General features: G+C 37.0%; 1 protein-coding gene across 10 annotated transcripts in view; it reads right to left on the reverse strand.

The window, feature by feature from the left end:
• The window catches only part of MAP7 (microtubule associated protein 7), a 211,308-nt gene that overhangs the window by 36,374 nt on the left and 160,720 nt on the right, over positions 1-14,214 (reverse strand). For 7 of the 10 annotated variants that reach the window (XM_025382719.1, XM_025382726.1, XM_025382725.1 and 4 more), the window contains 3 exons: positions 11,272-11,435; positions 10,323-10,440; positions 5,587-5,697 (listed from right to left, as the gene is read on the reverse strand). In XM_025382719.1, the coding sequence (XP_025238504.1) occupies positions 5,587-5,697; positions 10,323-10,440; positions 11,272-11,435 (393 nt within the window). The remainder of the gene's footprint in view (positions 1-5,586; positions 5,698-10,322; positions 10,441-11,271; positions 11,436-14,214) is intronic. The other 3 variants (XM_025382723.1, XM_025382720.1, XM_025382724.1) reach the window with 2 other exon arrangements.

The following is a 14,214-nucleotide window of genomic DNA, read 5'->3' on the forward strand; positions in this document are numbered from 1 at the left end:
GCAGTTATTCCACCAGGTTGCTTTTCTTCAAGACGTTAAGTTTGTAGCAGGTTCTAAATTAGTTTTACAGACGCAAATTTTGCTAACCACCCTCTTTTACTACTCAACCGGCAATAAAACAAAAATATCATTTCAGCTATTATTTGGGTATGTGTCTATAACTCCAGAGTGGTACTATCTGATGGGCATTGGGATGGACAGTAGACTGATGGCACACACCTTAGCCAGAAGGTTTCCTAAGTACCTTGAATAATAAACCCCAATAGAGGCACTGGCAGGTTAATGAAAGACGAGTCAAATAAAAGACAGAAAGGGGCCCCAATAAATTACGCTAGATCTCCATGAATTGCTACTTTGGCCATGGGGGTATGTATGTGGGAATTAGATATCATAAAATGAAAGAAGACTCATGCAAAGTTCTGTATGGGAATCCTTTTGAGCTTTTCATTTGGCAAGCCAGGTTCTTTCAGGTCCCTCTTTGGCAATAATATAAAAAATTTGGCCAAGGACAAGGCTAAGGCTGAAGCAAGATAAAATTAAACAGAAAAGCCAAAATCCAATATAAATATAATCCTAGAGATTGCTAGTGGATGCCTAAGAAGTCTAGAAAACAAATTTAACATAACACAAAGATGTACGGTCCCAAATTACATTGCAGCTTTGCAAGGTCATAGTTAGGAAATTGATACCAATTATAAATTAATTACTTTGCTTATATGGTTAGCTTCCAGTGATGGCTCATGAAACGATAGAAGCTATTTTCCAAAAATATCAGTAAAGCTGGCAAAATTCTACAAATATCACGGAAGTGATTACATATCTTTATTTTAGGACACATTCCTGTCACTCTTAAAAGTTTTTTTGTTTGTTATTTTAAAATTTTATTTATTGTTTGTTTTTAAGACAGGCGTCTTGCCATGTTGCTCAGGCTGATTTTGAACTCCTGGGCTCAAGCGATTCTTCTTCCTCAGCTTCCCAAGTAGCTGGGTTTACAGGTGCATGCCACTATGTCTGGATTAAAAGTCTTTAAAACTGTCTGCACCTGAAAAGGCTGCTTCTGTTCCACTCCACAAACAGCAGGTGCAAGTCTCCTTTGCCTCTGGGGCAGTGTTCTATATAACTATCGTATATATATCATATTTTACGTGAATGGCATTTAAATGCTAGGAAATTAGTTTTAGTTAATAAAAGCCATATACTGCTAAACATTGTCTTAAAAATAGTTGCTTCTATTTGGAATGAAGTATCAACTTCCAATAAGTACCTTAACTATGTGACTAATTTAAAAGAGTAGCTATTTTGATCAGGCGCTGGTGAATTTAAGAATTAGTGAACTGTTTGTTAGAGTTTGCTTATTAGAAGAGTTTTCATGGTTAAATTAAATATTATCTGACATTAAGACATTAATTAAAAAGATGTTATAAAAACTACTGCAATAGTTACAATTAGAAAGCACCGTGGGCTAAGTACTATCATAAGCTATGTATGGCAGTGTGACTATAACAACAGAATAGAATACAATCTAAAATTAGAATACATTTACAGGGTAAAATCAATGGGGAAAAGGTGATTAGGATTAACTGAAAATCTTCAACAGAACTATTTTCAAGAGATGAGAAAGGGAAGAAATTTAAATTCTTCCTTTTCTTAGAAAAACTGTACGATGACTGTGGCTTACAACCGCAGAGATGGGTTGTCATGGAAAAGATAAGTCTCCTTTCTCCATTAAGAAGTTCATTTACTTTATTTCCATGAATCTGAAGGCATCGACCAAAAATTTTATCTGTTTTTAAATGGGTTTTTAATCAAATGATTAAAAACCCATTTTAACCTGTGTGTAAAGCAAATCCAGAGAGATTTGTTTTATATCTCCTGATACTCTGAACTAAACATATTGCTAGGAGAAACACATTTCTACTTCCACCACATTCATAACTATGCCTTGACCAAGATGGAGATAGAGCGTCCATAAGATAACTTTTTAGTAAAGGTTAATAAAGGAGAATTGGTGTATTGTTGTTGTTGTTTGGTTTGTTTTTTTGTTTGTTTTTTTCACCTAGAGGGGCCTGATTTTAAGAGTACCAAAACTGAAGGGAGAGATATTAACTCTCCTTTGAGTTTTGAGAGGCAAACTCAAAGGCCTCTGGAGGCCATGCAAGTTAACATAAATAAATGATTGGGGCTAAACAAACTTTATGGATACCTGCCTTACCACTTCCTCCCATAAGCGTGGCATCACTATTCCATTTCAGGTAATAGGTGCCAAGAAGAAATTAGACACATGTTGCCAGGTCCTGATTTTTTCATTAGAAGTAGAAAACTGAAATGTTATATGAAGTATTCTATATTTTAAGTGTTGGCAATTAATTCTAATTAAAACAAGAACAAACAGCACTGCTCAGGTAAAACAGAACAAGCCTGTGACAGGATTTAGCTCGAGGTCTACCTCTGAATCCTATGATGAAGATTCTGGAAAAAAAAAATATATTGGTGGATTTTAAGCAAAGAGCAGGCAATTTCATTCTTACTCTTTTCCAACTTCATAACGTTCTTTCTTGAAAAAAGTTGGTTAAGCAGATTTAAGTTAGCTTAAAGATAATAATATATACTTTTAATGTAAAAATTTCCAGTGGCAATGTTCTGTTCCAGCAATTACAGAAACCTTTCATAATCAGAGGTTTCCTTTAACCAAAGTAATCTCATCACTCCATGTAATACTATATTCAGATGTAATAATTAAAATATTTAAAAACTGACAAGGCACAGACACTACACTAATGACTGGCTTCCCTTGGCTTTGGAGGGCCTGGGGAAGCACATCTTGGGAAAGTGATACGGAAATATTTCAGTATTTCTAATAACTAGTAGAGTTGTTTGGATACATTCCAGCAGAACATGAGCCCTGATGGTATCGGAGCCTCAATTTAGTCTCAGCTGTAAGGCCTATGCCTTAGGACTGAGAAAGCTCAAACAATCTAATAATGACGTATATACCTGCTTGACATATTTGTCTATAAGCTCCTCTAATTTAACAATCTCGTAAGAATGCTTTCTGATGAGATAATAAAGCATAACCAACTTTTAAAAATAGCAGGAAAGAACTAATGGAATTACTTAAATTTCTTTTATTTATTTTTAATTATTTTCTTTTCGAGATAGGATCTCACTCTATTGCCTAGGTTGGAGTACAGTGGTACAATCACAGCTCACCATAGTCTTGACTTCCCAAGGCTTAGGTGATCCCCCTGCCTCAGCCCCCTGAGTACCTGGGACTACAGGTGCACACCATCAAGCTTGGCTAATTTTTGTATTTTTAGTAGAGATGGGATTTTGCCATGGTGGCCAGGCTGGTCTCAAACTCCTGGGCTCAAGTGATTCACCCGCGTTGGCCTCCCAAAGTGCTGGAATTACAGGTGTGAGCCACTGCACCTGGCCTTAAATTTCTAAATGAGATAAATTTAAATTCAGATGAAGGTTTAAAATTCTCACTAAAATAAAAGGCCTAAGCCTTTTAGGGTTCTACTGAGGGCTTAAGTTAAAAAGAAAACAATTCCTTCCTAGACAAGACATGGGAGCCCCTTCAGGCTGACCTGGCCTGTTAGACCAGGAACTGATTGACAGTTCTTTGGTAAGGAGGCAGAGAAGCAGAACTCTCAAATCTAATGTTCTCCCTCTTGTCCTATTATTTCTGCTTAGTATTCTATTTTCTGGGCCTCTACCATGATTCACAGGGCAGTTTTCTGGCCCCACCTATGAATTGGTTATTGAACTTCCCTTAACCCTGATGTCCTATGTCCTAATTCTCTACTCCTTACCACTTCTAACCACACACACACACACACACAGAGAGAGAGAGAATGCATGGAGTCAGAGTCAATTTAAGAAAGGACACCCATGAAGGTGAGAACTGAGGATGCAGTGTGGCAGTCACATGGGTGAGGAGTTGCCCATCTGCAACAATTAGCCTGTAGGACATTAAAGACAGGCTCACAATCTCTTAGGGACTCTATCACCCCAACTAGAGTAGGTGATCTATCCAGTAGATCTTTCTTAGTTCCAAGATTCTACTGCCTTAAGAAGGTCTATCGTGCAGAGAGTCTAGAACACATCTTTCTAATTGATACAGACAATTCAATGTCATTCCACAGCATGGACAGAATATTGCCATGTTTGCTGTCCAGCTCCCTACTCCCACCCTTACCCTAATTTCAGCTATGGGATTGTAAAAGATAATAAAGTTTTAAAGAAGTGTTAAACACTAATTATAGTTTGTCTCAGATCCAGATTCACAAAAGTATGAAACTAAAGTGCTAAGTGACCAACTGCAAAGAAAAGATGAATAGACAACTGTAAGAATAACATTCACATGCTGTATCTTGTCTTATATTTAGGGAATAGGTTTGAAAATAAAGGATATTTATGAAAGAAATTTAAATTCATAATATTTATGAAAGGCTCCTAATTTGACTACACGTCTAATATTGATGGTTTAGGCAAATTAGGTTAAAAAAACAAAAAGAAATGGTTTTGGTTAAAAGACAAGAAAGGAAAGTTGTTCAAACATTTACTATTTTAAGAGATTAGTTATAAAATAACGCCAACAGTCACAGAATATTGTACATTACAATGACACCACAACTTTTATACAATACAAAATATATAAATATACATACACACATACAGAACATGCACACATTACATTTTTTAAAGATTATAAACACTGAAACTTTCCCAATCAGTTTCTTAATAAAGTACTCATAGTAACCACAATTGTTTACTTTTAAAGAGTATGGGCTTCATATTGCACAATTCTTTGGTTTTATTTAAAATCATCTTAGTTATGTAAAAACAAGCAGCTTATCTTAAAAGCTTGATTTTTTTCATTCTATGATATATGTAAAACAAAACTTTTGCTTTATAAATAACTCAACATTCATGTACTGTAAATCCATAGGATGAATAAAACTCAAAATTCAAACGATGTTAATAAAGGACTATGAATATTAAATGTTTCAGGAGGCTGTAATTATGATGATTTCTTGAAATTAGGCCAGATCCCTCAAGAGTTAATGAATGGACACCAAAAAACCAACAGCACACATTAAGAAATGCAGTAAGAAATAATTTGGTTAAATGAGAAGTAAATTGGCAAAATAAAATCTACCAACATGAATCATTTAAAAAGTTTTTAAAGAAAGTCAGAGCCTGGAATTCCCAAAGTACAGATGAAAAGCCAAAGACAGTATGATTGAAGTAAAAGAAATGTTCATAACAAAGATTATTTGCATTTTGCTGGATAAGTGGGTGATTTCTGGAGCTGTAAACTCATTTACTAAAAAGTTGAGAGAAGCACCGCTTTCGTCACTGCTAAATGCAATCACTCAGCCAAGTTCTAAAATGAGAAATGTTCTTGTCGCAAGGAAAATGCTGCTCAGCCGTTTATTGCTTTTTTACTCTGAAGTTTTTTTCTTCCTATTTAAGAAACGTAGGGAAAGCAACTTCAGATGTTTATTTTTATCTGTAAACATCCAGAAAAAAAGCATTAAGTAAATAACAGACACTTTTTTGTTTTCCTTTGGACTGTACCTCTATCTGGAGAATTTAGTAAAGTTGCAGATGAGGAGGAGAGCCGCTTGCTAATGACGGGATCAACATGTTTCGAAAGATTCATGGTGGAAACTGACCGCCTGTCTGGATCTAAAACAAACGGAGATAATGCTAATTGACAGCCAACATGCAGGATTGCAATTTCCTAGTTCACTGATGGAAGGAAAAACTAGGATTGGATGCTTTCCACTCTATTTCTAGATCTGTCATAATAACACAGTTTCTAAGTGGACATTTTAAAGGTAACTTAAAGGATTAGAAATAAAATTCATTTCTCTTAAAGGATAAAATAAATATTTATTTCACCAGCTTGTCAGCCATGGAAATTCAAGGATACAAGCGGATGAAGACAAAAGGAAGGCCAGTGAAGGGCTTCTAAAATAGTGGAGGCACACTATGAAGCAAAAGAGGACCATAAAAGCAAATGCCTTTGAAATCTCCAAAAGAAGGAACAATGGGGTGGTAACATGCTGGTAACACAGAACGCAAACTCGCAAACTCGGGGATAAAAAGAACACCAGGTTCTGTATAACTGCTGATAACTTTGCTCACAGAGTCATTTTACCCAGGCATTAAAGTTTATTATAGAAGAAGGGTGGTTGTTGTTTAAAAAGAAAAAGAAAAATAAACATTCTAAGTGTGGAAAGGATTTTTAAGAAACGTTTCTTTATTTAAAAAGTCTACTAAGAACCACACCTCTGTGGCTATGAGTTAGTGTGGCTACAAATGTAGAATTAGCACACACATTCATGAACAGTAGTATTGTTTATCCTGTAGTCAAGTAATTTTAAAATTTCTTTTCTTTTTTTTTGGCGGGGAGACAGGATATTGCTCTGTTGGCCAGGCTGGCACGATCATAGCTCACTGCAGCCTTGATCTCCTGGGCTCAAGTGATCCTCCCACCTCAGCCTCCAAGTAGCTAAGACTCTAGGCAGGCATCACTATGCCCAGCTAATTTTTTAATTTTTTTGTAGAGATGGGGTCTCATTATGTTGCCCAGGCTGGTTTCAAATTCCTGGCCTCAAGAGATCCCTTCCACCTTGACTTCCCAAAGTGTTGGGATTACAGGCATGAGTCATTGTGCCCGGCATAATTTTAGAATTCTTAAGTTCAAATCAGAAGGGAAATAAGCATATAAAAAGCAAGAATTAGCAGCATGCTGTTGGCATAGTGGACCCAGATCATAATCATGCTCATTAGGATAAATCGTGTTCCTCAAATAACACTGCATGTAATGAAAGCCTAAAAAGTCTTATTCCTTACTTATCCAGGAGGCAGGTGGATGTTCTGATCTATAGTAGCCAAAGAGAAAGGGGTTTTTGCTGTATTTTATTTTATTTTTCTGTTGTTACCTGCTTCTAAAACTAAAAAATATTCCTCGTGGGAGACGCTTCCAAAACTCAGTACCCATTGGTCTAAGCTTGGCAGTAAAAAAAAAATTGCTGCAACTTTTCCCCATGCAGTTTTGACTACTATTTATAGTGCACTGGTAATAAGCAAGTCTTTGATTAATATCAGACATTTCTATCTTCAGCTGGGATTCATTTTAATGGTTGAAACAATTTTATTATTAAAGAAAAACACTTCTGTGCCTCACATTTATACTTAGCTGATGGACTCTTAGGGCAATCCAAACATAAAGAAAGGATTTAGGGTCAAACATCACAAGGAACATCCTAGTGATGACATGTGAGGTACAGGGAAGAAAGAGGAATATGAAAGTCATTTCCAGGTGATTTTATAGCAGTACATTTTCTGTTATTGCTTTATATGTTAAGCTTTAGTTGGGGGAAAATTGTGTCCACATGCAGGCCTATCCTCAGGCAGATTCTCAACAGCTTATTAAAAACATTTAATTCTGCTTCAGAGTAAGTGGAAAAAACGAGCTACAGTGGATCCTCCCATCCTAAAAAGTACTATTGAGTAGTAAAGCATCTAAATCTGCCATAAATTGTTAAACTTATGGAGGCACACCATGAATTTGTTCATTACTTAATATATAAGATAGTTTTTATTAATCTTTTTCTTACCAAACAAAACGAACGCACAAAAGAATAAGTTTTGAATGTACCAAGCTTTTGTTTTGTTTTTGAGACAGAGTCTCACTCTGTTGGCCAGGCTGGAGTACAATGGCATAATCTTGGCTCACTGCAACCACTGTCTCCCAGGCTCAAGCAATTCTCCTGCCTCAGCCTCCTGAGTAGCTGGGATTACAGGCATGTGTCACCATGCCTGGCTAATTTTTGTATTTTTAGTAGAGATACAGTTTCACCATGTTGACCAGGCTGGTCTCGAACTCCCGACCTCAGGTAATCTGCATGCCTCAGCCTCCCAAAGTGCTGGGATTACAGGTGTGAGCCACTGCACCCAGCTGATTGTATCAAGTTTTACAGTCCAGTGCTAGTTGATGGCCAGCAGCTGGCCAAGACAGGAATTTTAATGTAGACAGTTTCTATGATGTGTTTGTTGGTCAGGAAATCATGATAGAGTGCCCATAATACATCAGGTATCGTTGTGAAGTAAAGGGTATTCAAAATGAGTAAGACCTGGTTGCTGTTCTCAAGATCATAGCAGATCATTTTCTGGTCTTTGAGAACTTGGCAAATCCCATTTATTTTCAGGCAAACTTCTCTATTCCAGTATAGGAAAAATTTATTATAATTCACAACCCATATTAAAATGAATTTTACCCAACAGCTTGCAAATGCAACACTGGTTTCTCTTGTTCTGAGTGGCAGAAATAAATGACATATATTAAACTTTGAGTGTGGAGGCAAAAAATTAAGCTAAGCAGCTTAACATCTCCTCAAAAATGTCTGATGATCTAACAGTATATCTCTGCCATACACATGTAAAGCAGGAAGTCAAGTAAAACAAAAATATAATTATAAAAATATATACCCTGCCAGCTTTACTGTATGAAAGGTATATAAAAAACTATCCCATCAACAAAATCTCATATGTAAATGATCTGTATAACAGAGTTAATATGTGTCCCACCAACTACTGATGGGTCAGGAAGAACCAAGAAAACAGAAGTGCTTTCATATTCGGTTCATTGTCATAAGAAAGTAAGTTGTGGTGATATTCTTTAGACTTAAAAAAATTTTTAATTTTTTAAATTACATTTTTGAGTCAGGTTCTCACTCTGTCTCCTAGTCTGGAGTGCAATGGCATACTCTTAGCTCACTGTATCCTCAAATTCCTGGCCTCAAGTGATCCTCCTGCCTCAGCCTCCTAAGTAGGTGGGATTATAGGTACATGCCACCATGCCTGTCTAAATTTTTAAAAGAATTTTTTGTAGAGATGGGGTCTCACTATGTTGCCCAGGCTGGTCTTGGACTCCTGGCCTCAAGGGATCCTCCTGCTTTGGCCTCCCAAAGCACTAGGATTATAGGCATGAGGTACTGCACCTGATCCTAGATTTTTTTTTTTTTAATAAAGCAGTTATAAAAGATCTATAGTATGTTAACAATGAAAGAGAAGAGAATAAGCAAACAAAAAGAGGTCCACAGTTACTTAGCTTAAAACTAAAATTGGCAACAGCAGTAATGATTGAGGAAAGAAAAAAGCTAAACCAGATGTACTTTGATCCCAGGTAATTTTTTTTAGCTAAAAAACATTTTTTAAAGGTTTAATACTGATATTGAAAAAAGAAAAAATATAAATAGAAAACCAAAATGACTGTTTAAAGGGAAAGCAAACGTTCCACATGTAATTACTTTATTTCAACACCTTTAAGTCACCTGAGTCATATTATCACACTTAAGAAACACTGTGCCAATCCCAGATCTACATCTATGCGCTAGGGTATTAAGCATGCGTGATGACTAAGGTGGTGATGCTTCAGCTATTGATGCATCAGCCCTAGGTCCGAGGTGCTAGCTACAGGTCAGGCAATTGGCAATCACAGGGATGTCTGTACCAGCTTTTCTAGTACCACCAAAAGTTATGAAGTGGTGGTCCAGGCCTGCTAAATCGAGAGAGGAGAATGATGATTCAACAAAACCACCTGGGGACAGAATGTAAAACAATGATTTTTCAAAGTAAATAAATTAAAAAAAAAAAAGATTATCAGATTCACACAAATGAAAAAAAAAGAAAAAAAGAAAAACCGACACACTATGCAAAATTCCAGGGGTATTGAATTTACAGTACAAAAATAAAGCCTTTCAGTAAATCCAAATTTCAATATGATTTTATGTCCATTCAGAAAGGAGGAAATAGCTTAGCCATTTACGATTTCTAGCTCAATAAACCTATACATTTTCTTACAGAGCATTAGTGTTGCATATACTTTAGGGTCAGAATACATAAGCTCATAGTATTGATTCTGGTCAGTCAATATAACTATAATCCTTCCAGAGAAAAAGATAAAACTAGTTAACTTATTCCATAATCCTGAAACCCTAATGCAAATGGAGGACTAAAATAATGTAGTGTTGAAGCTAGCATGTTTATTTAGAAACACGGTATAGATTTCTTCCTTTAAGGAATTTTGTAACATGAGAAAATTAGCCTGTGTTAAGGGAAAGAGATCCTTACTTCTTATCTCCATCACCCTCTTATCCTCAAATAGTGAAAGATTCATTTAATTGTTGTTTAATTATTTCAGCAGGATTTTTGTTTAGCAAACATAGATTTAGAAGGAAGAAGGAAACACACTGTTACTTTCAGGAAAATAGAGACTAATTTTGAAAGTGGTCACTGTTTACCTGCACTGTGGATGCTAGGGCTCCCATGGAGAGAGCCTCCCCATGACCAACGGTTATGCTTCTGTTTTGGCTTCTGGCTCCTTTCCATCGTGCGCCGTACAACAGCTTCATGGCGTTCCTTAAATGGAATAGAAGAGCTGAGGATTAGATTCCAGCTGGTTGGTTGAAGCTTCTTCAGTTTAAGGCAGAATGGAGTGAGGAGTACTACTTCAATTCCCACCCTACTATTCTTGATCTCTAGCTGAACTTCTAGACCTTAAGGTGAGACTAGTTTCAATCTCGGAGGGTCACTGAAGTCTTTAGGTCCCAGTTCATAAAGCCTTTGGTGAACAACAGGCATTCAAATAAACAACCCTTACTACTAGGGTGTGATGCTTTCATGAACACACATAAGCATGGTAATGCAGGTCTTAGCTTCAACTGATGCTTAACACATATACCATATTTTAAAAAACAGTTCAGAATCTGAGAACATGGGTAACCCTGACCCCATGACTTATTGAGTTGTATGACCTTGTGTAACTTACCCACTCTGGGTCCTCTGAGTCTAAATTTCTATTTTTGTACAAACTGACATATAATGCACGCTAAAGGATTGAGTAAGGGTTAAATGAGATAATCTATGTGTAAATGTTTGCAGATGGTAAAGACTACAGAAACGCAATTACTTGGAGTGGTCTTAATACCCAGTACAGACGAATTGCACTTCAATAAGTTATAGGTTTGGACCAGAGAAATGGGCTTTTAAAGCTTCTGTGGCAATACTAATCATCAGCCCAGTCGCCACCTCTCATACCCCGAACTCCCTAGAAACTGTAGCCATCTGTAAAGCTGATCACTCTGAAACCATTTTGCTTTGCACCCTGCACCTGATTGCAAGGTTTCACAGAAAGTTTGCTGCCTGTCTGAACTAGAGGAGCCCCTCATATTCTTCCCGGGAGCGGCTCACTTTGTCCTCCTCAAGTCTCTGCCTCCGCTTCTCCTCCACTGCAGCCCTCCTCCGCTCCTCCTTCTGCCTCTGCTCCTCCAACTTCTTCTTCCGCTCTTCCAGGTGCTTCTCGTAGTGCTGCCTGGCTCGCTCTTCTCTTTCTAACCACACTATTTCTCTTGCAGCTTTGGGGAGGATTAAAAAAAGAAAAAAAGAGGGAAATCAAATATAGGCAGGTTGAAAACTAATAGTTAGGGCTGTATTAAGTGGTCTACAATGAACAAATATGGGTTCTTTGGTTTTGTATTAACCAAGCATGGCCTTTGCTTCCCTCAAATTTCCAAGAAAAATGTATTACTGTTAATTTTTAGCATAATTTAATATGTTAACAATGAGGTTGAAGACATACTGAATTCCACTCTTTGGGAACGCAAGCAGCCCTCTAGTTTGTATGTAGAATAAGGCATTAACCACACGCTCTAGTCTCAATCCTGAAAATCAATAGTACCATCTGTCTCTCTTTTTTATTAAAAAACAATGTGATATCCTCCAGTCTATGACTACATTTTTTCCAACATGACACTGATTCTGAGTATTAAAAGGATTTGGGAGAAAATAGTTGATAAAAGATGTCTGAAGTGCCTTACAGGTCTATCACATTGAGTCAGCTCAGGGATGGGAAGGACTGAACAAGCAGGTGGCCTTGTGTCTGAGGAGCTCACAATTTATTAGATAAGACTTAACCGTATCAAAAGCTGGATGAAAAATACAATCCAAAACTATCGTTCAACAATAGGATGCATTTTTTCTTCTTTATATAATACAGGTTCTTTCCTCATTTCAGGAAAAAATATGCCCCCTCAAAGCTATTTCAATATGCTGCTTCCTTCAGTGGTAATAACTACAAATATCTATGAGTTATTAATACTGTAGGCAAAAGGAAAAAAATCAAACAACATTTAGAGTGTAAACCTTGAGGACACTACATGGCATAGAAATTAAAATGTTACTTTTTAAAAGAAAAAACCAGCCAGGTGCAGTGGCTCATGCCTGTAATCCCAGCACTTTGGGAGGCTGAGGGGGGGGCAGATCACTGGCGGTCAGGAGTTTGAGACCAGTCTGGTCAACATAGTGAAACCCCATTTCTACTAAAAACGTAAAAATTACGAGGGTGTGGTGGCACGTGCCTGTAGTCCCAGCTATTTGGGAGGCTGAGGTGCGAGAATCACTTGAACCTGGGAGGCAGATGTTGCAGCAAGCTGAATTTGCACCACTGCACTCCAGCCTTGGACGACAGAGTGAGACTCTGTCTCAAAAAAATAAATAAAAGAAAAAACATAAATTTAGAATATTTTAGTTTCCTCTAAATGTTTAATATTAAAGAATGCATTTCTGATACCATTAAATGTTTCCAAAGTTAGTCATTTGAGGACTAAATCTACTGAAAGTGATTGGAACTGACTTTATTTTAGTTGAAGAAAAGGACAAGGACAAATTCAAGGTGAATTTGTTCTCCTGGTATCATTCAGGGTGGTTTGTGGAGTGAACTGGGACTGGTTCTCCCAGCAGCTAGGCCACTAACTGGCGCTGAGATCTCAGACATGCCCATTTGGATTTTAGCTTTCTTTTGCTTAAAAAGAGGACACTGGTCTTCAAGGTTCCTACCAATTTTCAAAGCTCATTGTTCTAAGGAAATTCTCAAGTTAAAAATTTACTTCAATAAAAAGCATATAGTATACACAATAAGTATTTACTGAATGACTGAAAAAATAAATGCCACTGTGAGAACACACCTTAAAAGTTAACAGAAGGAGAACATAATTCTGATACTTTCTTAAGATGCACTTACTTTGCCTATGAACACTTGTGCACATAATACCTTTTGGATTTTCTACATGGGAATACCTTACTGGAAGGCTTTTAATGATATTAAACATTTTAATTCACTTAAAAAGGTGGATAAATTTTGACAGTGATAGCTTTTGTCAAAGCTTAAACAACACAAAATAAACAGTAAAACAACTGTCTTCCTCTAACCTGAGATCCTGTTGTATTCCACCTCTAACTTTTTGATAATGCACACCATGCACTTTGTACCAAAGTACCCTTATTGCTTTGCATCTTGCTTTTTCTGAGGCAGGGTCTCACTCTGTTGCCCAGGCTGGAGTGTAGTGGCACAGTCATGGCTCACTGCAGCCTTGACCTCCCAGGCTCAGGTGATCCTCCCATCTCAGTCACCTGGGTAGCTGGGACTACAGGTGTGCACCACTATGGCCAGCTAATTTTTTGTACTTTTAGTAGAGATGGGGTTTTGCCATATTGTTCAGGCTGGTCTTGACCTCCTGAGCTCAAGGGATCCACCTGCCTCGGCCTCCCAAAGTTCTGGGATTACAGGCAGGAGCCACCGCACCCAGCCTGCATCTTGCTTTTTTTAACTTAAAATATATCTTAAGAGACTTTTCTATATCAACACATGAAACATGAATCTAACAATCTTTTTAATGGCTATACAGTATTTTATTGTCTATATACTATACCTTATTTTATATAACCAGTTACCTACTGAGTGATAGGTTATCTAAGTTATTTCCAGTATTTTAAGAATTCAGACCCTGAGCAATAACAATGTGCTGTCGTAAATCTCTGTGTAGATGTATGAGCATGTGCACGTAGAAGAGCTGAATCAAAGGGAACATACATTTAAAATTTTGATAGATATTGTCATACTGTCCTCTGTGGAGGTCATACCAATTTATATACCCACTGACAGTATATGATGGTCACAGGCAGAACAATCAGATGTGTACCTTGAGACATGCAGTATAAATCTATTTTTTAACTTTTAGTCTTCAAACTATATAGTCTTTGAGTTTTCTACCCCATTTTCAGGAAAATTTCAAATTCTTTGAGAACATTTATGAACATAATATATCCTCTCCTATAAGAGATCCAGAAGCCAACAAG

The sequence above is a fragment of the Theropithecus gelada genome, chromosome 4 (genome assembly GCF_003255815.1).
Source record: "Theropithecus gelada isolate Dixy chromosome 4, Tgel_1.0, whole genome shotgun sequence".
Classification (NCBI taxonomy): Eukaryota; Metazoa; Chordata; class Mammalia; order Primates; family Cercopithecidae; genus Theropithecus; species Theropithecus gelada.